Raw genomic sequence first — 22,953 nt, 5'->3', positions numbered from 1 at the left:
ACTTTTCCCTGCAGCCGCTGTGGCCGGACCTGCCTGTCCCGCATTGGTCTTGTCAGCCACCAGCGAGCCTGCAGCAGACGTGGACTACTGCACCCTTCTTAAATCTTCGTTCGCGAAGCCAAGCCGAGAGAGAGAGACAGGGGTCTACCTCCTCCACTGTGTCAACAGGCAGCCACCACTGCCCCAGAGTGATGGAGTGGTGCTGGAGACCTCCACCGTCATAACTTGTCCTTAGGCTGGTGCATCTCAGACATATGCCGAACGAAAGATCAGCTGGCTCCCTGAGTGCTCTCAGCCCCCCTTCCCCCTTAGAATTGCTCTGCTGAAGAGGCATTTTGTTCTCTTTTCCCAAACTACCAATACATTCCTATGCACAGTTATTCCAGCATGAGTCAACTGAAATCAGGATGGCAGTACAAACTTGACAATCATTAAGGTGCTGTAAGACTTTTAAAATTCTTCCTTAAAACAGAGATCTTTCCACGCAACAAAAAGTACTATATTAGAAAACTAAATCAGAGATTTATATGAGCTACCTAGCAAGCTAACCGTGTCTTTTTTTCACAACAGTATGCGGAGGGTCCATGCAGCAGACCTATATTAAAAAGGAGTTGCGGTAATTGCAACAGAGTAAAAAAAAAAAAAGATTCCTCCCAAATAGTCCTCCTCTGCTTAAACCTACACATCCAAGGAGCGTTTACTTCTCCGCCCACGCTCAAACGACTTGCACGTATCCTTCCACATACTATTTCTCAAGCATCCCCAACGCACAAAACTTTTTTCTTCCCCACAAGCTCGGAAGTGCTTACTAATTTACCACTTTGCTTTTCCGGATCATTCCTTCCCCGCTGCCCACTCAGAATCAAACACGAGCAAGGCCTCCAAACGCGCACGCGCAAGGAGCCACTCTAGGACGGGCGTGTCTCGCAAATGCCACGTTCCAAAGGAGAGAGGTGAAGCGGACGAGGGAGGGGAGGCTGGGGGGCCTTCGTAGAAGCTTTACCAATCAGAAGCACTCGCGCAGAGGTTGAGACTTGAGACGTTCACCCAATCAAAGACGGCGATACGATTAGATTAGCCAATCGAAGGCGGCGGAACGTGAGAGACTTCGCAGGCCTGTTCGGAAACGGCAGGAAAGATGACGTGACCTTTCGGCTGACCAATGAAAGCTTTAGGGCCGCGCCAGGACAGTAAGAACAGGAGGGCAAGGGGGCCGGGCGTAACCAATAAGCGGAAGCCGGAGCGGGAGAAGGCGGGTTTATAAACCGGGGGCGGGCGTATAGGGTTCTCTTTCGCCGTGCTTTCCCTTTGCCCGGTCCCATCGCCTGCGATCCCGCTGTTGTTCTCTGTGCCGCCATGAAGCCCGTCGTGCTCTGGTCTCCGCTGTTCTGTTTGCTGCTGCTGCTGGGCCGAGTCCGCGCCGATGAGGAGATTGAGGACGAGGAGGGCGTGCTGGTGCTGAAGGGGGCCAACTTCGACCGGGCGCTGGAGCAGTTCCCGCATATCCTGGTGGAGTTCTGTGAGTGGATGAAGGGGGGCTCGAAGTGGGTTGGCGAGGAGGGAGGCCGCGGGGCTGGCGACTCGGCTCTCTTGTCCGGGTCCCTGAGATTTCCCCTCACCTTAAGTAGCCATTTCAGAAGTTGTGTTGTTCACGTGGGCGGGCCACTCGTGTTAGCTATTGCTTATGGGGATTGTTACCCTTTGCATTTGTTCGGAATGGGGCTTGCACAGCTTTTTTTTTTTGCATTTGGTGCAATGTGAAATATATGTAATGGTTCTACGATAATTATTCTAGAAGCTGTTTTTGCGCGTTCAAAGCAATTAGTATTATATCTCACTCTCTTATTTTCACCGGTGGTTGTTGTGCATGAACAGTAGGGTTGGGTGTAAGTAGGCATAGTAAGCTGCTGACGATATGAGTCAGATGAACTTGTCTGTGTAAGATACAGTAAAGCGTTTCAGGTGTAACGTGCTATACAGCTTGTGTTGTAAAAATGCAGGACCTTTTGCTGGAAAGGGTGTGCCACTGAAATGTGGGAGCAGCTGTATAAAGGAGGCGTTCCTTGATACAGGTCTATGTGAACCAATATCAGGTGCCAAATAAGTTGTCAAAGCAGTAGTGGATGAAAGACTTTATTCACTCCACTGGTAGGGTATTGCAGTAGACAGAGTATGTTCAAAGCATGGTATGCTTTGGATATTGTTAGAGGGCACATACTGTAGCAACTGTGCTGAAGTGAAGTATTTATGGAACTGGTCAGCATGGAAAATCTCCTTGGGACCCTATAGAAATCAGCTTGAGTTCTATGGCGGAAGATAGGTGAAATATATATTTATTAGATCAAAATGACCTTATATGTTTTCAGGATGTATCCAGAGCAAAGTTGACTTATAGTGGCTAGGAAAGTATGCTTGTTTCGTAGTTTAACAAAAACTAAAAGCTGTTGCGAAGTTCTACGCTTCTGTTTCTTTTATATGGTGGAGTAGAGTAGGTAACCTGTTTTTTATTCCAATATTCTTTCTGCTGTAGAGTATCTTGCAGTGTTCTCAGATATCTCATAAGTCATGTGTGCTAAACTCTGTATTTATCGTGCTTCTCCAGATTCTTTGATGCTAAAAGGACACAAATTTGGCCAAGTAACCATGTTTTCCTAGGCCTGATTTCTGGCACTACTGACTGTCTTTGCTCTTTACTGTACAGGTGTGCATCTTCCTTAGAGTGCCAGTGAAGGGCTGAGTTAATATGTTCAGCGATGTGCATGTGCTTGGGTGTTGCACTGTAGTGTGGTAGAAGGTGGTATTTTCTTTGACTGTAAAAACCGTAGTTTTCATTCTGCTTGAACATTCTACATTGAGGTATTTGAACTTGATGCTGCATCTTTGTGGATTGAAAATGTGGTAGACTGAAAAGTGACGATACTCTCGTTTTTCAGATGCACCCTGGTGTGGTCATTGTAAAGCTCTGGCACCAGAGTATGTAAAGGCAGCAGCAAAACTGAAATCTGAGGGCTCTGAAATCAGACTGGCAAAGGTGGATGCTACAGAAGAGTCGGATCTTGCCCAGCAATTTGGGGTTCGAGGCTACCCTACAATCAAATTTTTCAAGAATGGAGATAAATCTTCCCCCAAAGAGTACACAGGTGAGTTGATAGATAAAAGAGCACGGGTAATGGAAGACTAAAGCCTGTGAACAGATGTGAAGGTCAAAGGTATGCTATCAAGCCATGCACTCTGTATCTTCCGGTGCAAAATGAAATTCCTCAATGTTGAAACCACAAAAGTATTGGTCAAGTATTGGTGTTTAGGTCTTTCATAACTTTTACTTTAGCTCCTTAATCCTGTTCAGAAAGCCTCAAATGTTGCCCCTTTCAAGTCTGAGCGGTCATTTCTTTCTATAGAGAACTTTAGGTTTCTTACCTATAAGGTTTTCCAATACTTAATTCCTGATCTCTTCTTGAGAGATGCATAATACAAATTGTAACGTGGCATAGAAAACATGTTCACCTCAGGGTCTCCTGTGATGCGGAGAAAACTGATCACCAATATTGGTTTGCATGTTGCAGCTGCTTCCTTGAGCTACACAGGTTGGTTTGCTGATTGTATTGATGTCTGCTATTTGTATTGAGTCGTAGTGGTCTAATAGCTTTAGCAAACTTATGGAGGCATTACTATTTGAGATTGGCACTCTCTCCTTGCCTGCAAAGTACAATATATAAAATGATTAACTGGGAAAAGTTCCTGACCTTAATCATTGTGCATCCCTTGTTTACATATATGTATATGTATAAGTAATAGCTATGTATTTAGCAGGTGCTTGGAAAGTTAGATATTGTCCCCACTGAAGAGGCAAAGGAAAAACTTTGAAGTTGGAACATGACAAAAGGAATTTTCGTGTTTTCAACTGCTTCGCCATAAGCAGTTGGGCAAACTGTCACTTGTCTTGGGATATGCGTAGTATAAGGGGTTCTTGCAAAACCCATACTATATATTCAGTGTAGTTTATACTTAAACCTCGTTCTTCCTCCTCAGTTATCTTACCAATATAGTACTATATTGAGTTTCTGCATCAGTTCAGGTCTGCAAGTCTACTGGGGCTTGATCTCAAGTAAATGTGTACAAGGATTGCAGTCTTAGACTGCGGCACTATTGAACATTGAAAATTTAATTTCTGCTTTCTAAAATTGGAGTAGTGATTGGTTGGATCTTTATGGCATTGAACTTAGCTTGAATATGTGTTGAGTCTGCGCCATGGGAATATCAAATTTTGTGTGGTGGTATAAAGACAAAATGGGATATTTGCATGGTGGCATAAAGACTAAATGAGAAGGCTTGTGAAATATAAATGCGTGCATCTACAAAATTATGCATTAAAAAAATCCTGAAGCCATGCTTCACTGGAAAATGGTTGGATAATGAGTTCACAATGTGTATTTTCGTGTCTGTAATGTGCAGTCTTCAGAATCTAAATAGAGCTGCAGGAACTGCATGTACATTAAACATGCTTTCTCTTGCAAGCAGAGAACAGCAGCTCCATAAAGCTTATTGGCAATGAAGGCATTCAGTGGAAGATCATCTTAGGTCCAGATTGTTATGGGCCCAGTGGTGAAAGCTGGAAACCAACAACTATGTTTTTAATTAGTTGTATTTATTTGATGTTTTAAACCTCATTGTGATCTGCCTTGAGTAGGTGGCAGGCGCAGGGCTACTCAGGTCCCCCCTCCCCCTCGCGGTGAGGAGGCCTAGCCATACCGGTCTGAGGTCTGCACATGTTTTGAAGAGACCTCTGGAGGGGGGAGAAATTTCCTCCAGAGGTCTCTTCAAAGTACACACAGACCTCGGAGCCGGTATGCTGGACATCCTCGTGGTGAACTTCTCTAGGCCGGGCAGGAGCTGGCTGCAGCAGCAGGACGATCTCCAGGGACGGGGTGGGTGGCAGCAGGACGAACTTCGGGGGGCGGGAGGGAGAGCTGACTGCGCCAGCGGTAGGGTGAGCTTCTGGGGTGGCGGGCGGGAGCACGGCTGGCGGCGGGGTTGGAGGGGAGGGAGGCAAATTAAGCCACTGTCTTGGGCACCAGGAGGGAACCGAATTCAGCACTAGTTTGCCTAGTGGGTGAGCTGGCCCTGGGAAGGCAGAATATAAATTGAAATAATAAATAAAAAGACTTGGATAATGTTAAACCTGTGAAAAGCTTTTAATAACATGAGAACTGTAATAGCTTTATATGACCAAATATGTTGTATGACCTTATTACTGGTGGGGCTAAATAAAAGATTGTAGAGATTAGCTTTTGAAGAAAGGATAGGCTTCCAATTCACATATTCATGAATTTTACTGTGGCTGATGGTGTACAGTGCAATCCTAGGTACACCCTCCTAAGTTAATTGACTTGAGTGGATTTTAAAGGGTGTAACTCTTCTTAGGATTGCATTGCTACAAATCCAGTGTGGTTGTGAAAATAAATTTCTCTATTTTCAGCTTGCAGAGTGTGTCAGATTTGCCTGGATGGCGAACCACAAGTGTGTAATTGTGGAAAGTCCAGCCACTGCTGCCCCTAAGGTTTGGTACTTGAAGTGAAAGGCCAAATCACCACCACCATTTCTCTGAAGTAAAGCTAATGTTTAGATACTTTTGAGATTAGATTTAAGGAATGTTGCCCCTCTTCTTCCAGTCTGCTGTCTGAAGAAGCTATGTGCTTATGCTGGAAGCTATCTTTGGGTTAAGTTGCAATTGGGAACCTTGGATAATGTGAAAGGATGCTGACTTGGGCAAGTGAGCAGTGGGAATGGTGCTGTATTCAGTTGCTAAAACCTGGCATAATGACCTGCATATGGAGACCCAGAAAGTGCCTAATTGCGGGGAGGGTAGTGCAGGGTCTTGCTACTGAAAAGGTACCATGCTGCTAATAAAAACATGCTGATAAAAACATGATAAGAAGAATTGCAGATTTATACCCCACCCTTCTCTCTGAATCAGAGACTCAGAGAGGCTTACAATCTCCTTTATCTTCTCCCTCCACAACAAACACCCTGTGAGGTGGGTGGAGCTGAGAAGGCTCTCACAGCAGCTGCCCTTTCAGCGACAACCTCTGCTATAGCTATGATTAACCCGAGGCCATTCCAGCAGGTGCAAGTGGAGGAGTGGGGAATCAAACCCGGTTCTCCCAGATAAGAGTCCATGCACTTAACCACTACACCAAACTGGCTTTCATAAAACAATAGAAAACTGTGGATGATGTCAAAGAGTGCAAACTGTAACAAACTTATTATAGCATCATGAGCACCTTGTTATTGGAATGGTAACTGCTAAATGTTAAGGCTGTCTCTAGTCTCTTTGGGCCATGATTTTTCTCAACTTGGGAGACCAAGTTACCTTAACTGAGCAGAAAAGGAAGACAAAGATGGGTACATGGCAGATTTGTTTATTCTCCATTCCTTGCACTTGTGTATCAGGCAGTAAAGAAGAAAATTGTGCTCAGTTGTCTATGTGAAAGTTTCCCTAGATGCAAAGATACTGTTTCCGCATGGTTAATGATTGTGTCCCTTCCTCCTCCTTGCTGGAACATACAGTTTGGGTCCCTGAAAACAGGCATCGGCTTAGTTACTGATTAAGTATTTTTTGTACTGATTATACGGAATAAATGGGTTTTGAGGACATCTGTGTTTCTTCAGAGCTATTGAATAAGAGAGGAGAACATTGAGAATTAAAGACACAGGCATAATGTTTAAGTGCTTTTATTATTTTTAAATCCAAATGCTCGGGCAAGGGAGCCTGAGTGAGTCTTCCTTCCTTTTTCCTTCACCCAGGCAGTAGAATTGTTTTGTGTCAGAATGCCACTGTTTGGCAGAAGGGCTACATTGCTAATAACATAACCAAAGTCTAAACATATTTCCCCCTGGGAAACACTGCTGTCTTGAAGGGATGGGTTTGTGCTCAACAGTGCCTTCTGGTGGCTGCTAAACATTTCGGGAGTCTTAAGGGGTAAAATGGTGGTTATAAAATGTGAACAGTATACTTGTTCCCTTGTCAGTGCTGACAAGTTCACTGTCAGTGCTGACACAGTTCCCTTGTGCTCAAACATTTTATCAAAGTGAGGAGAGGCCATAATGCCATCGTTTTCTCTTCCTCTTGTGCAGCTGGCAGGGAAGCAGATGACATTGTGAACTGGTTGAAGAAACGCACAGGCCCTGCTGCCACCACCCTGACCGATGTAGCTGCTGCTGAGGGGCTTGTGGATGGCAGTGAAGTTGCCGTGATTGGATTCTTCAAGGTAGAGTTTGTTTCCCTTTAGGCCCTGTTTGTTTTTGGGGAGCCTGAGCTCACCCTGTCTTTTTGATCACTACCTGCTCTGGCTAGAATCTGCTGTATTCTTTCCTTATTCTATCTTGGCCTTTTATTTTCCAGTCTTTAAGTATGGAAGATGCATCAAATTAAGGCACAGTGTATTATGTGGCACTGAAAAACTCCTTTTTCTTCATTAGGATGCAGAGTCTGATGCTGCCAAACAGTTCTTGTTGGCAGCAGAGTCCATTGATGACATTCCTTTTGGGATCTCTTCCAGCAGTGAGGTCTTTGCTAAATACGAGTGCAGCAAAGATGGAGTTGCCCTTTTTAAGAAGGTGAGTGACTGAAAAATTCACATTGTCTCTTAAGTCTTTGGCAGCAGTCTATAAAAACTAACACTGCTGTTTACCTGTGTATTTTGTCCCTGCATTTTGGGGCGTTGTGTCAAAGCTTTACACATTAGTATTGCTATAAAAAGAACATGGTATTTGTTGCATAGAAATAGAACTTAAGATGTTTGGACTAGTTCTGTATGCAGTAGACCAAGATAAATTGTCTGGGCACCAGTCTATCTTTTGCATATTTTTTTTCCTGTATTCTGCGAACATACAGATTTTCAGCCTGTAGTTGCCATACTTGCTGCTTCCAGTAAGCTTTCTTGGCAAAGTAGTGCTTCCAGTATGGTTACTGAGCCATTTAGAGAGGATGCCTACTATACCTTGTGCTTTCTGTACCATATTGACAGCACTGATGATTAGGTGACAGAGCCTGTCTTTGTCATTTTGCTCTCCTTTGACATTATGACCATTTAATAAGTTTCCCCTTTCCAAGCTTAGTGGTGAAAACCAAAGCACTAGACTAGAGGGCTTGTGAAAGCAGAATTGGAAGAAGCTGCCTGGTAACCTAGTCAGCAAGTTGTTATAGTTGACTGGCCTGTTCAAGAGGCAGAACCAGAATGGAGGAAGTGGAATAGATTAGCCTTTTATTAGCAAGGCTTATATGCTAAATAAAGCAAAACATTTTTTGAAGTCTGAAGAATGTCAATAACTTCTTGTGAAGGAGATAAAGTCAGGCTCAAGAATTTTGCCCATGTTTGGTTTCTCACTACTTCTATAGCATTCTGGTTTGAAGGTACAAGTGTGGGCCCTGGATTTTAAGGGATGGAAAGGAAGCTGTTAAAATGGTTGGAGATACTTGGAAGTCTTTTCCTAGAAGAGTAGAGGAGCTCTTGTTCTGTGGTTGGAGCAGATGGCCTTTAAGAGGCAATGCTTCTTTTGAAGTTTGTGGATTTGTCTTAAAGGTGGTTCCGGCTGTTGGCTCAGTAATTCAGTAAATTGTTAAGCAAATGTGTACAACCCCCTCTGTCAGAGACTTGCTCAGGGAAACTAACCAAATAAAAATAATAGTTTATTAATAAAAGTGAGGCATAAAACAAACTTTGGACTAAAAGTGCAGCATCAAAAGAGCTTTAAAAATGGAATAGTTAAATATCTGGGTTAAAAAATGTTCTGGTCTGGCCTGTGAAGGAAAGCAAAGTAGACATGAGATGAACAACAAGGGAGATGGTATTCCAAAGTTTGAAGTACCATCAGTGAGAGAGCTCTGCTGCTTGTCACTTGCCTCACCTCTCCAAGGCCGTAACACAGTGAACGGGGATTGGAAAGATCTTGGCTATTGGTAGTAACCTGCTGTGGTAAATGTCAGTTTATCATTTGTACCCTAAAAACCTTAACGGAACACTTCTCCAGCTAACTATTCTTGTGAGGACTTTCTTCAGGGAGTGGCAGACTCCCACAGGTAACTTTGGAAGTATCTATTTCCAATCTCGCTATCAGTTGTTAACAAGATTTTCACCTTCTTTCAACAAGAGTTGTAGCCCCATCTTAGAGATAAAGTTTGGCTGGGTTGACAGACTCAGAAACAAGCAAGTCAGCATCTGTTTTAGGTGCATGCATTTTCCCAGGATTTTTTTCTTGTCTGTTTTGGTGTGATAAGAGCTGCAAAGTTTTCTGATCCATGAGTTTTTTACATACTTGGGCTATTACAAAGGGCCTCCAAAATAGGTTGAACTTTGGTCATAAAGAAGCTTGTTGGATGTCCTTCACCTGCCTTACATTCTATTGCTTAAATTCCATATCAGTGCCACAATAGTCCTATAAATATCACTTGACCTGTCTGAAAGTGAACAAATAAAGCATGATAACTAAAGACTGTTCTTTTAAAAATATGGCATCTACATTTTTATAATTGCGTTCAGGGCAGTCATTACCTTGGGTGTGTAAAATAATTCAGTTTTCTTTCATGACTGAGAGAAATTCTCATCCAGTAATCTTATAATCTCATGTTCTGGCTTGTTGGAGTCCTCGAATTAACAGGCTGCCAGGCAGGATAAAGACTAACATATTCCTCTTAGTTGCCTAAAATAGACTTTTCCTGAGAAGCAGGAATCCTATCGCAAAACCCATATATGGGATTTTTAAGGTTTGTTTTCAGTGTCCTTGATGCACTCTGTTCTGGATACTGCCACTTTGTTCTTGTTCTGGTTGGGAGCAAAATGCTAAGGATTCAATAAGTTATGTGTGCTTTCTACTCCACCCAAGTAGGACGTTGGCATATAATTTAGTGCTAATATGATATGCTAATCTAAGGTTATTTAAGTTGGAGGACTTTGTTGAGTTCCTGATTGTTGTGGAGGGGTTGGCTAGGTGATAATAGGACTAAAAATATGCATGGCTGTAACACCAATATGCAAGTGTCTGTTTCCGCTTAAAGCCAGACTCCAGAGTGGGCAGGTTCAACTTGAATACGTTTTGTAGACCAACGTTATCTTGAACACCTAGAGAATGCGTGTAAATCAGTGGTACATTGTAAAGAAAAGCAAAATCTTTGAACATCTGAGTTGAAAGCATTCAGTCCTGGATAAGGTTACACAAGACCTAGTTTAGTTTATTTGTAATTTATATCCCGCCCTTCCCACCAGGTGGCTCAGGGCGGCTTACAACATATAAAAGCTAACATTCTTAGATTTTATAAAATTAAGCATAAAAGTTAACCTAGAGAGATTCTTGGAAACTTGTACAGTTTTGAATTGTCTTCCATGTTTCAATCTTAAGTGTTCAATCTAGTAAATACCTCAAAGGCAGGCTTGTTCATAGTTTTTCATATACACTATTCTTGGTAGTTCCATAGCTTGTGTTACTGATGTGGGATTACTTCTAAAAGCTGCGGCTTGCATAAGACCACCTGTTGAGTTCAGGCAAGAGATCTGAACCAAGGTCTTCCGGCTGACACTGCGTAGTCATTGTATTGCAACAGCATAGCATACTTTTTTTGTTTCTTGGTTTGGTGTACAAATAGTTTCAGATTGTCTAGAGGTAGGTCAACATTTGACTTGACTGGACAGTTGCCATCTATACAGCATGTTGCTAAGGATCAGAAGGGTCATTTGCTTGTTTCTCATGCTGGTTAACCTTGATGCTCCTGTCCTCTCCCCCCCCCCCCCCGACCCTCAAAATGTCAGGTGCCAGGAAAGGCTCTAAAATCCCAGGCAGAAATAGTGTTGCTGTTCTAGAAACTTATTCCTGGCGTTGGTGTCACAACATGCCCTCAAGCATCTGTTCTTGTGTCACTAACAATAGTCCTGCAGGGAAGTGTTGCCCTTTGAGGAAACTGCTATTGAGTGGTTTCATGATGTGTATCGATACCTTAGACGGAGCCTCCTTTTTAATAGCTTCATTGATCAAGTAAGTTGTATGTTTCCGGAAGGACTTGTGTAACTAGTTACCCTCTAGGTATGACTTTGGGATTTGGCAGCAGCTGCCCATTAAGTTGCTATAGGCTATTCCAGAATATAGTGGGAGAGAAAGTGTGGGTAGCCTTAGTAGTTCGTGCCAAGCTGCCTTCTAGTTGCTGCTGTTTACTCCCATGGAACCTTGGATCTCACTTGCTTGTAAGATGAGAGCTTTGCTCTAGAATTTGCCCTGGATTTTAACTTTAGAATTCTGAGCCTTGCCTGCAATGTCATCTTGAATTGGGCGTCTTTGATGTGTATAAGGGCTGGGATCTCTGTAACCCTGTGTATTTTGTCCCATAAACCTCTTAAAATTCTACATCAAGAATAAATGAATTTTGTATAGCTTAATCAAATTAGGCCACTTCATTTAATTGCATCTTTCTATATTAAAAAAAACTATGCAGACTTCTAAACTTTTGAGACATTAGCAGATGTTGCTCATACACTTTCCTCTTTCTGGCTATATGGACTATAAACCTAAATACATTCATATTCTTGGCAGGCTGAAGCCTGTGCCAAGTGCTGCAGGATTGCAGCATGTGCCAAACTGTTTCTTAGGACTAACCATATTAAATAGGCAGAGACTGAACTGTACATCTATGGATGTTAACTTCATCCCACTTTAAATGGCCTTTCTTTGTCTCCCTCCCATCAGTTTGATGAAGGCCGTAACAACTTTGATGGAGAGATAACAAAAGAGAACCTGCTGAACTTCATCAAATCAAACCAACTGCCTTTGGTTATTGAATTCACTGAGCAGGTATGGAGGTAGCTCCACAGGCAGACCATGCATGATTAGGGTGGGATTGGGATGGCGACGCAGTATTGGGAACTGCTGGGAATTCCCTGGGAATGGCGAATGCTAGGTGCCAACTTGCAGTGTATATATAGTGAAATGACAAAGTGGAAGGGTTGTGCAGAAAAGCAGAGCCTTAGTTTCCTTGTTAATGCCCTTGTGCCTAACAGTTATGAATTTCTTCCAGACTGCACCAAAAATTTTTGGAGGAGAGATCAAGACCCACATCCTTTTGTTCCTGCCCAAGAGTGTTACAGACTACCAGGGGAAATTGGACAACTTCAAGACAGCAGCTGAAAGCTTCAAAGGGAAGGTGAGAAACAACCCAAATGGTGAACACTGCCTTTGTGTTATGAAATTCTGTCACTCCATCTGTTTGCACATTGTCAGGGGCAGCATGGGTAAGAATCATATGGCTATCATTTCTGTTTTTAGCATAAATTAGATGTTTCTCAAATAGCACGGGCTACTTTAGTGAGCAAATAACTTTATTATTGGAGTCCACCGTCTTAAAAATGAGGTGCATTAAGTGTAAAAGTTGGGCGATGAAGAAAGCTGACAGGAAGAAAGTTGATTCATTTGAAATATGGTGCTGGAGGAGAGTTTTATGCACACCGTGGATGGCCAAAAAAGACAAGTGTATTCTGGATCAGATTAAGCCTAAACTTTTCCTGGAAGCTAAAATGACTAAACTGAGGCTATTGTACTTTTAGTCGCATTATGAGAAGACAAAGACTCACTAGAAAAGAAAATAATGCTAGGGAAAGTTGAAGGCAGCAGGAAAGAGGAAGACCCAAGATGAGATGGTTTGACTCAATAAAAGAAACCGCAGCCCTCAGTTTGCAGGACCAGAGCAACAGAACATTTTAGAGGTCATTAATTCAATCAGCTGTAAATTGGAAGTGACTTGACGGCCCTTAACGCACATGTGTGCACACATGCACATAAAGTTCTAGAAATTACATAAGTAACGAGCTTGCAACAGTAAACTTGTTGACCAGTGTAAAAACCAAGGAAAGCGGGGGGGGGGGGGGAGGTACAATTTGTGAGGGCGATTCAGTGGAGTTTTTTACTGCCAGTGTGCATTGGTTTAATTGCCTACTTTGGCTTTCCTCTCCAAAGATCCTGTTCATCTTCATAGACAGTGACCACAGTGACAACCAGAGGATCCTGGAGTTTTTTGGCCTCAAGAAGGAAGAATGCCCCGCTATACGGCTCATTACCCTGGAGGAAGAAATGACCAAGTACAAGCCAGAATCAGATGAACTGACGCCAGCGAATATCAGGGACTTCTGCAACAAGTTCCTGGAGGGCAAAGTGAAGGTAATGGTGTTGAACATGGCTTTGGGGCTGGCACCCGTGCGAGGTGATCCCAGCAGCAAGTCTAGCATGGAACTTGAGAGCTGTCACATGACTTTGGAGCCTTTCAAGTTGGCTTTGCAGCACATCCTGCAACAGAGCATTTAGAGCTTTATGCTGAGAAACCCAAAGGGCAAAGCCTGCAGGGCACATAGCCAAGTATGTAAATAGCCCTAATATGCTGATAAAGTAAGCTCAATAAATAGAGCTATCCGTGCACGCCCAATAACTACTTTTGTCTTACTGGCACAGTGGAGGAGACACCTTCCTTGCACAAGTGCATGGGGACCTTCCATTTTAATCTTGCAATGGAAGCTGCCGTGCAGAGCCAGCTTCTATGTCTAATCACCCAAACCTTAATGGGAGATTTCTGAGCTCTGCCTTACTGTTCTGTCATTCCTGTCCCCCTTGATAGACCAGACACAGCCTTCGCTTTACTTGCTTGGATGGTGTACATTGACAAAATCACCATGCAATGCAGAGGTTTTTATTATGACCTTTCTGAATGGGGAGACAGATAAGAACATAGGGAAGAAAAAGCAAAACTCCCAACTATTTAAAATGAGCGTTGCTGAATAGATGTTAAGAGTCCGTTATTAATAAAAGATGCGAACACATGTGAATAAACAAATGCAACTTTTAATTTGTTTGTAATAAAGACATATTTAAGTGATAATATTCTCGGTCAGCATCGCTCTGAGCTGCTTTAGGCATTAGAAGATACATATGGCCTGTAAGCCTTGTACAGTCAGACCATGTCACTTTGTGGGAGGTGGTTTTTACATGTTTAACACGGGGAATGTTTAGATTCTCTGCATGCAGAGAATTAGGACATCAGGAGAAGGGTAGACAAGAACATTTGTGATATGCTAGTTCTTCATTGGTTTGGAGAAGTGGGAATTTGCATTCCAGTCTTCACTTGAGCAATGCCATTTCAGACAATACTATGTGTGCAAGTAATGCTTAGGTCGCCCTTGCTGATACAAAACCTCACTAGTCTGATAGAGTGGGAAAGAGGCTTAATTTGCACATGAACGTAAGATGATCCCATCTTTTTATGAAAGGCCGATGTGGGGAAAAAGCAGGCCTTCCTTGTGGATAAGCAAGCTACATTTGAAAATGCTTTAAAAACTTCCTTCTGTCTGTTAGAAGTTAAGATTGCGTGTTTTCTGTTGAAACAAACAGATACAGGAATACCTAAGGAATACCTGAGTAGGACTACCTTGTGGAATGCCATTACCTGGAATGATGGTTTTCTAGAAAGCTTCAGAACAAATGAGCATTTTGGAGCACCATTCTGATGATGCAACATTTAAATGCTTGAAAGCATTTATCTCACCAATGCAATTAACAGAAAAAAACTGATCTGTCACTTGCGGCCATCTCTTTGGCTCCCTGTACAACTTATGAATTCTCTTAACAGCGTGAAGCTGTAAAGCTGGCAGCTTTACAGATACCAAACCTGCTTCCTTTGTACAGCAGTTCAGACACATCCAAGTTACTGAGTGGGGTGGGGGGTTGACCTTGAAGGAGGAAATCTATATTGGTCTTCCTTTTTATAGTCTGTGGCTTGTCAGTTGTTCTGGGCTGTCTTTGGACAGTAGTGGAGGGGGCTTTTTTGTTGGCACATTCCATGGAAGGGACAGTGGCTCAGTGGCAGAGCATCTGCTTGGTAAGCAGGAGGTCCCAGGTTCAATCCCCGGCATCTCCAAAAAAGGGTCCAGGCAAATAGGCGTGAAAAACCTCAGCTTGAGACCCTGGAGAGCCGCTGCCAGTCTGAGAAGACAATACTGACTTTGATGGACCCAGGGTCTGATTCAGTATAAGGCAGCTTCATATGTTCATGCTATTGCTTTCATGTTGGTTCTCATGGTTCTGTGTTTTTTAGCCCCACCTGATGAGCCAAGAGGTTTCTGAGGACTGGGACAAACAACCTGTCAAAGTTCTGGTTGGAAAGAATTTTGAGGAAGTGGCATTTGATGAGACCAAGAATGTCTTTGTTGAATTCTGTAAGTACTTGGGTGATAGGCAAAGGGGTTGGTGTACATAGGAATGTGTTTTTCATTTAACCTGTCTGAATATATACAGGAAAAAGACCTTATTCTGGGTATCTTATTCTGGTTATCTGGATCAGTATTTGGAATTCTTTGGAGTACCAGTATCTGAATCTGAATCTTGTATAGTGGGAGCCGGTTTGGTGTAGTGGTTAAGTGTGCGGACTCTTATCTGGGGGAACCGGGTTTGATTCCCCACTCCTCCACTTGCACCTGCTGGCATGGCCTTGGGTCAGCCATAGCTCTGGCAGAGGTTGTCCTTGAAAGGGCAGCTGCTGTGAGAGCCCTCTCCAGCCCCACCCACCTCACAGGGTGTCTGTTGTGGGGGAGGAAGGGAAAGGAGATTGTGAGCCGCTCTGAGACTCTGTCCTTGAAAGAGCAGCTGCTGTGAGAGCCCTCTCAGCCCTACCCACCTCACAGGGTGTCTGTTGTGGGGGAGGAAGGTAAAGGAGATTGTGAGCCGCTCTGAGACTCTGTCCTTGAAAGGGCAGCTGCTGTGAGAGCCCTCTCAGCCCCACCCACCTCACAGGGTGTCTGTTGTGGGGGAGGAAGGTAAAGGAGATTGTGAGCCGCTCTGAGACTCTGTCCTTGAAAGGGCAGCTGCTGTGAGAGCCCTCTCAGCCCCACCCACCTCACAGGGTGTCTGTTGTGGGGGAGGAAGGTAAAGGAGATTGTGAGCCGCTCTGAGACTCTGTCCTTGAAAGGGCAGCTGCTGTGAGAGCCCTCTCAGCCCCACCCACCTCACAGGGTGTCTGTTGTGGGGGAGGAAGGTAAAGGAGATTGTGAGCCGCTATGAGACTCTTCGGAGTGGAGGGCGGGATATAAATCCGATTTCTTCTTCTTCTTCTTCTGCAGATAGTTAGATCCCAGGCCTGTTTTTCCCCCTCTTAACAGATTTCCAGGCCAATGGGATGGAGGGAAGAAGGAGGCAGACATCTGGCCTGGGGGAGGTGGCTCTTGCTCCCTTTTTCCTTTGTGGAGATGGGGCCCTTTTCTGGAGCTGTGTTTTCCTCCCAGGCCACACTAGGATGGCTGGGGGCACCTTGTTCATGGACCCAAAGAAGGACTTCCTGGTCCAGTTTTCTTGAAACTTAATGTAGACAGGCAGCACTAGGTTCCCTGCAATGTTGGTGTCATTTGATTGGAAAACAGCTCTTCTAGAAACACCTCCCTGGGGAAGAATGGTGCCTAAATAATTCCAGAAAATCCTCAAGTGGTATTGGGGAACCTGAATGCAAAAACCTGAATACTAATATTCCTTTCCTGAAACCTGAATCCAAAAATATTATTTTTCCTTTTTTTCCCCCAGGTACACAGTCCCCAATACATACTTGGCATATGCACTATCTGGTTGTCTAGAGAGCATATCTTGTTTCATATGTTCATTTTGACAGCAAATGGAACTTGGGTTGGAGCCTTTCTACCGAATTAACATTAAACTGGGTTTTTGAACTGTTTTGCAGATGCTCCCTGGTGTGGCCACTGCAAGCAGCTGGCTCCCATATGGGATAAACTGGGAGAGACATACAAGGACCATGAGAATATTGTCATAGCCAAGATGGACTCTACAGCAAATGAAGTTGAGACAGTCAAAGTCCACAGCTTCCCAACCCTCAAGTTTTTCCCTGCGAGTCCTGAAAGAACGGTAAGCAGTGTGGGCTTGACGTTGACCTACACTCCTGCATTGGAAGGGAAGATAAGAAATTGAGTGTGCTTTCAAAGGACTTTTTCAGGGGTGTGAGTTGGGCTGAGTTTGAGCAGAGAGGCCTTAGGTGTTTTGCCAGTGCAGCTGATGTAGGAAGGTTGCTCAGTAGAGGACAGCACTCATGTGTGGGCTATTCTCTCCTTGCAGCGATCATGGGAGTCTAGTGGCTGGCTACTCTTCTTCAGCTCCTGTGGGTGTAGGTGAATTTTCCAATCCCTTTTGCTTGGCTGTTCAGAAAGAGAATTCTTCCTCCAGCCCCCGGCTTTCCCTCGAGTGGTAAATGTCTCCTCCTTTGCATTTTTATAGGTCATAGATTACAATGGTGAGAGGACGCTGGAAGGTTTCAAGAAATTCCTGGAAAGTGGTGGGAAAGATGGTGGTGTAGATGAAGACGTGAGTATCCAAGACTGGGCTTTGATTGTTTGGGACTTAAGCATGTATATGGGTTCTGGGGCAGTGTTCAGATGTGAAGAAGGGAGAATTCCATCCTGCAGAGCTACTTATGTGACAGCAGAGAATGTTGTGTGGTCCTGGTTCCATAGCAACTTGTAAATAAAGCACAGCTGATAGCATCCAAGGGGTGGTGACGGTGGGGTGTTGCTGAATGCCTGCGATTCCATGTGGACTAACCAGGCCTTCTGAATGGACTACAGAGCCCCACCGTCGTCAGATAGCGACTAACATTCGAGAAACATGATTGTTTGCATTCCCCTCAGCCTTGACCAGCTATCTGTAGTTCTCGAGGGATCCTTCACTGGGCTGGCTCACCCTCCGGGGCCCATCACCAGGTGCGCATGTCCTTTTTCCCTGACTCGAGTAGCGGCTGCTGCTTCTGGCCTGTGTCACTGTTCTGTTGCTGTTAGCTTCTGTTCCTAGTAGAATTGGTTCTGCTGGTGAGCCCTCCAGTTTATGTTTCAGGATATTATTCCCTGACGGGAGTGACAGCTAAACATGGAATGGGTTAGGCCTGTGAGTTCCCATTGGTTATGGGCTCCATTGGTAGCTGGTGACCTATCCCGTTGCACTTTTGCATTTTCTTGCAGCGTCGATGCTGGGTTGTATATAGCAACTTGAAGCAGCTAAATAATGTATCTCATTGGAGTTGAAGATATGTAGGTTGTCCACCTAGCAGTTACAGTTGCTGCCAGCTGGTTGATACTGTGACCTCCTGACCCAAGTTATCTGATCCTAGTCTCTCGGGATATATAGAAACTCAGCTCTTTGATTTCCTGTCCCATATTTTTAGTCTGATGAGCCCTTATAGTTAAACATGAACTGTTTTGGATGTCCTGGGCTCCTGGGTGTTCTAGGCTCTGTTGGTAGCCAATTGTACTTGTTCTTGCTCATGACAGTCATTTAGGAGCATCTATAATTAAGTGATGGGACACCTGATTTGCATACAGAGTGTCCTAGGTTTAGTTCCTGACATCTCCAATTAAACTGATCTTTAGGGAAGGTCAGTTTCATTCAACTGTGCAGTTGCCTCTAGGTAGAGATTAGGGGTATACAAAGAAATACCTTTGGAGTTTTCTCGAAAGGCATTGAGGTGGGTGAGTGAACTTTAAAGGGCATTTAGACGTTAAATGAATTTGAACTTTAAATGCCTTGCTGAGAAATCATTCCATTACACTCTAGGCTCCATTATAGCCTATGGAGACAATTCCCCATAGTGGAGAATTGATCTGGGAGTATTTGGGGTTCGGGGGGGGGGCTGTTTTTTGAGGTAGATGCACCAGATTTGCAGCATAGCTGTTGGTGACTCTCCTCAATCCTGCCCCCCCTCAAGTTTTGAAAAGATTGGACCATGGGTGCTGCCATCCTCCACTGTTTCCAAAGAAGGGGGAGAGGCATGTAGAGGAATGCTGTCCCTTTAAATGCATGCGTTCACTTGTTGAGTTACGTGATGGCAAGGGCCAGCTTGGAGAAGGGATTTAAAGAGGTCTGGCCCATGCTAGTGCATGACTCGGCTTCTCCAAGCAGAGCCCAAATAAAAGCTGGTATTATCAACTGTATTTGGCTGAATAAATACTTGAAAAATACTGAAAGTATTACTGAAAGTATTTTTCAGGTATTTATTTGATTCAGTGTATACCAAACACATAGCCCTAGTAGAGATGACAATACTGAACTAGGTGAACCTATGATTTTAAAAATCTTGATAAAAGGCATAACCCCTGTGTAGAATGCTTAGCATTATAACTGGGAGGAAATAGGGGGAATGAAGTCAGATAGTGAATACTATCTGGGAAACCTTTGGCTCAGGATTTCATGGAAGCAGATACTGGATGAAGGAGATGTGAGTTGCACTAACAAGGGAGAGGAGGTAATAGAGCTATACCTTGCTTTTGCTAGTGTGACACACATCCCCAGTGCCTGTTTTCAGTTTGGGAGACAATGAATGTTTGCTTTTAATATCGTCTGCTGAACAGATGAAAGGATCCTGTGTTTCTTTCGAATGGCTATATGCCCTCTTGTGAGAAATAATCAAATAGGGAGGTAGTAGCCAGTTTGCAGTGTCTCTCATTTGATATGATTATGCCTGCAGATCAAAATATGTTAGTGCTGAGGATGGGATATAACACTGTTCTGTAAGCTCAAGGTCTGTTCTGTCATTGCTTCAAGATAAGCAGTTGTTGAAATCACTGGGAGGATGCATGTTTCTCTTCATATGCTGGTGGTTAGGTCATTCACTTGGTACTTTCAGAGCTAATTGAGAAGGTGTGAACAATGGGCAGGAGATAATTAGCTGAAGCTGTGCTGGTTAGAGCCGTGAGAATCTTGCTGGCTGCTTAGGCTACCTTGCTTGAAGACTAACACTGCTGAAGGAGACAAAGCTTGGCTAGCATCTGAGTACAGATTTGCTGTGAACAGCCGGTTAGATCTGCAATATAAAATACAGTCTTTAATCTCAGATGACACTAAGAATCTCCGCTCACTTCAGCTTGCATTTATCACCTCATGACTGGATTAGTGCAGTTCTTGATATAGACAGGGTTTCGCTTGAGATTTACACAATTGTGGTTGCTGCAGAATCAAGTAGTGTGACCTGTCCCATGAACGTACGATGCCCATTCTGTTCATTAGGAGCTACTCTTATTAATCTGATGAAGGTAAGGGTATAAAAATATATGGAACTGTGAGAGATATGGGACTCAGGCACAAGAAGAGAGGTCTTTCTTTCTGCCTTGTGTAACTGATGAATGAAGTTCCCCCTCTTGATATCTGATTTAAGGTTGCCACGTCTGATGGTGTTAACGTCTAGGGAGTGTTACACCTCTTGAGATGTCTCACAGGCCCACTTGTTTGCAGAAACAACCCGAAGTTTCACTAAAATGCGTATAACACATTTTAAATGCACCTGGAGTGTGTGCTACATACATTCATGTGTATCTACCAGTATTGCACCTGCCATTTTAATTCAAGTGCTTGGAGTCCTGAAGGATAAATAGAAAGCTGGCTGGCCTAATAAGCTTAAGATCTGTTATGTGGAAATGTTTGCGTGCTGTGTGGTTTTGGTTTCCATTCTTCATTTTGAGTGGCTTCTGAGAAAGCATGGAATCTTTTTTTCTGGCCTGTGGAGTGGGGGTTTCAATCTGCCAGGCTAACAGTTCTCAAAGAGGCAGGTGTGTAGATAATGGTGACAACTGTTGCTGTGGCAGGATCGAAATGGAAGGAAACGGCCTGCTTTGCTCTAGCACTGAGGTGGCAGAAACTACTGGTGACAAAACATTTGGCTTTTCTTTCTTCAGGATCTGGAAGATCTAGAAGATATTGAGGAGCCAGAGGTGGAAGGGGAAGAAGAAGACGCTGCAGCTCAAAGAGATGAACTGTAAAAAGGAATCCAATCTGCATACCCCCAGACACTGCACTGTGCCTGCCTTCTAATGCAGTCAAGCAAGTACAGACAACAACTTGAACCAGAAGGCAAATGCTGGCTGGAGAGTTCAGGAGATGGTCTAAAGTAACCCTTCATCCTAACCTGTCAACTGATCTAGTTTACTTTTTTGCTTTTGAAGAGGGATCTGACTTGACAGCCAGCCCTGCTGGGTCTGTTTTTTTGGGTTGTTTTTTTTTAAACACACACTGTGATGTACATTTTCTTTCTCCTAAAGTGTTCTATGATCTGGGTAGAAGCAGATTGAAAATATCCCATTGCCTAACTCATTTTGGAGCCTCACCAGTAATGCCTCCTTAAAGCTTAGTCACACTTTGTCTAAATGTCATAAGCTGCTGTCTGCCCAGCAGGATCTTGGTTATGGTTTCAGTTGTCCTTATTATTTGGGCTGTCTCAGTTCAGAGGAAACCACTTGGCTGACCATAGTCAGGCCAGTGGAAGGTGGAGTAAGTGGGGCACATAGTCCTCTTAACTCACTGTATGGTCTCTCTTCCCATTTATGCTGAATAAGATGTATTTCTCTTCCAAAGATCAGGAGACTTAACAGCTGAGGAAAGAGGGCTGTTCACTGTCCTGAAGCAAAAATCTAACTTTAGTTGCCCCTGAACAGCACGCAAAACTTGCTTTCTAAGAATTGCTTTGTGAATGGGTTTCCCAAGTGTTTACTTGGAAAGGAACCTGCCAGAATGCAACAAAAAAGGACACTCGATTACTGGGATTTTGGGAAGGGGGTCTTCAGAACCAAGGAATGCTATGAGCTGAGGGATGTGTGTTGGCAGAATTGGAATTTAGTTGAGCATCTATGATGCTAAAATGAATGGAACTCATTGGCCAAATAAATTTGATTTTAATACTAGTTCTGTATCTTGCCTATATTTATTTGAATCCTGACTGGTTGAAGGATGACCTTCCAGCGCCAGACATGGGATGCTGAAAAATTGCAACGGACTTGAGGACTTCTGTTTGGAATTTAAGCTTGCTCTCAGCTGTGGCTTGTTCCCTTCTAAAATACTATCAGGTTTTATATGTTGTGAGTACAGATTGAACTTAGGTTTATATAGATAAGCATGTTTGAATGAAATAGCACAGTTTGTAATAAACTGTTTTAATGTCGGCCCAGTGAGGAGGGCATATGGGACTAAGAATGGAATGTATAAAGGAAAAGGGAACTAACAGGGCTAGGGGCTACAAGAATGGGATGCTAAAGGATCTCCTTCTAGACCATTAGCATTTGCAGGCTTGATGTATGCTTACTTTTCTCTGCCGAACATCGACTGCAGCTCCTTAGGATTTGATCTACACTGTTTGATATGATGGCTTCTATGCAAGTCTTTCTGTGCTGTTTGGGCCCACAGTTTGAAGACTCTATATAAGGCACTATACCCACCTTATCTCCATGTCATTCAACTACAGGTGTAGCTAGATGTTGGTTTAGCCTCCCCTTTGCTTTGTAAGTACATGTTACTGAGAACTCCACAATTTCCCAAAACAGTAAATCAAGTAGGATTACTGGTCTGCATTTATATTTGAACACTGTCAGTCTTACACTTATTTAATGTGAGATTTAAGGTATCCCTATCCCTGCTAAAAGTTTTATCCAAACTGAGCTTTCAAAGTAATCTCTCTGGTATTTTTGTATGTGGAAGTCATGGCGACCTCTGGTTACTGACCCCTACTGGGGGCATGGAGAATATTCAGAAGTGGCTGAAAAAGCCTGCCTCTGCCTACAGGCTCTGGTATTGCAAGGATGTTTCCCATCCAAGTACTTGCCAGAGTTGGCCCTGCTTAGCTTTCTCTCTCTCGGCTTGACTTCGCGAACGAAGATTTAAGAAAGGTGCAGTGGTCCACGTCTGCTGCAGGCTCGCTGGTGGCTGACAAGACCAATGCGGGACAGGCAGGTCCGGCCACAATGGCTGCAGGGAAAAATCTGATTTGGGGTTGGTGCTGTAGCAGTACGATTTTTCCTCAATCTCCTTTTGTCCTCAAGACCAGCTATGCATGCTTTCTTAAAGGAAGAGACAGCCTGGTGGATGGTGTGCCTCCATGCTTTGCGATCTGAGGCTAGGTCA

The 22,953-nt window shown here is 43.8% G+C and overlaps 1 protein-coding gene across 1 annotated transcript; it reads left to right on the top strand.

Annotated features, from left to right (window-relative positions):
* The first annotated feature begins 1,220 nt into the window (after positions 1 to 1,220).
* Positions 1,221 to 21,740, top strand: P4HB (prolyl 4-hydroxylase subunit beta). Its single transcript, XM_060252001.1, has 11 exons — positions 1,221 to 1,519; positions 2,934 to 3,140; positions 7,135 to 7,268; positions 7,480 to 7,617; positions 11,731 to 11,835; positions 12,059 to 12,184; positions 12,994 to 13,194; positions 15,119 to 15,239; positions 16,748 to 16,929; positions 17,296 to 17,382; positions 20,739 to 21,740. The coding sequence occupies exons 1-11, from the start codon at positions 1,357 to 1,359 to the stop codon at positions 20,820 to 20,822; spliced, it is 1,548 nt and encodes a 515-aa protein (XP_060107984.1). The 5' UTR covers positions 1,221 to 1,356; the 3' UTR covers positions 20,823 to 21,740.
* The last annotated feature ends 1,213 nt before the right edge of the window (positions 21,741 to 22,953 follow it).

The sequence above is a fragment of the Heteronotia binoei genome, chromosome 13, assembly GCF_032191835.1.
Source record: "Heteronotia binoei isolate CCM8104 ecotype False Entrance Well chromosome 13, APGP_CSIRO_Hbin_v1, whole genome shotgun sequence".
NCBI lineage: Eukaryota > Metazoa > Chordata > Lepidosauria > Squamata > Gekkonidae > Heteronotia > Heteronotia binoei.
This window is presented reverse-complemented; position numbering and strand designations above follow the sequence as displayed.

Excerpts from the sequence above, each read along its gene's own strand:
- P4HB (XM_060252001.1), top strand. The coding sequence starts at position 1,357 with ATGAAGCCCGTCGTGCTCTGGTCTCCGCTGTTCTGTTTGCTGCTGCTG. Across the intron at positions 1,520-2,933 it reads GCATATCCTGGTGGAGTTCT|ATGCACCCTGGTGTGGTCAT; the intron begins GTGAGTGGATGA and ends CTCGTTTTTCAG. Across the intron at positions 12,185-12,993 it reads CTGAAAGCTTCAAAGGGAAG|ATCCTGTTCATCTTCATAGA; the intron begins GTGAGAAACAAC and ends TCCTCTCCAAAG.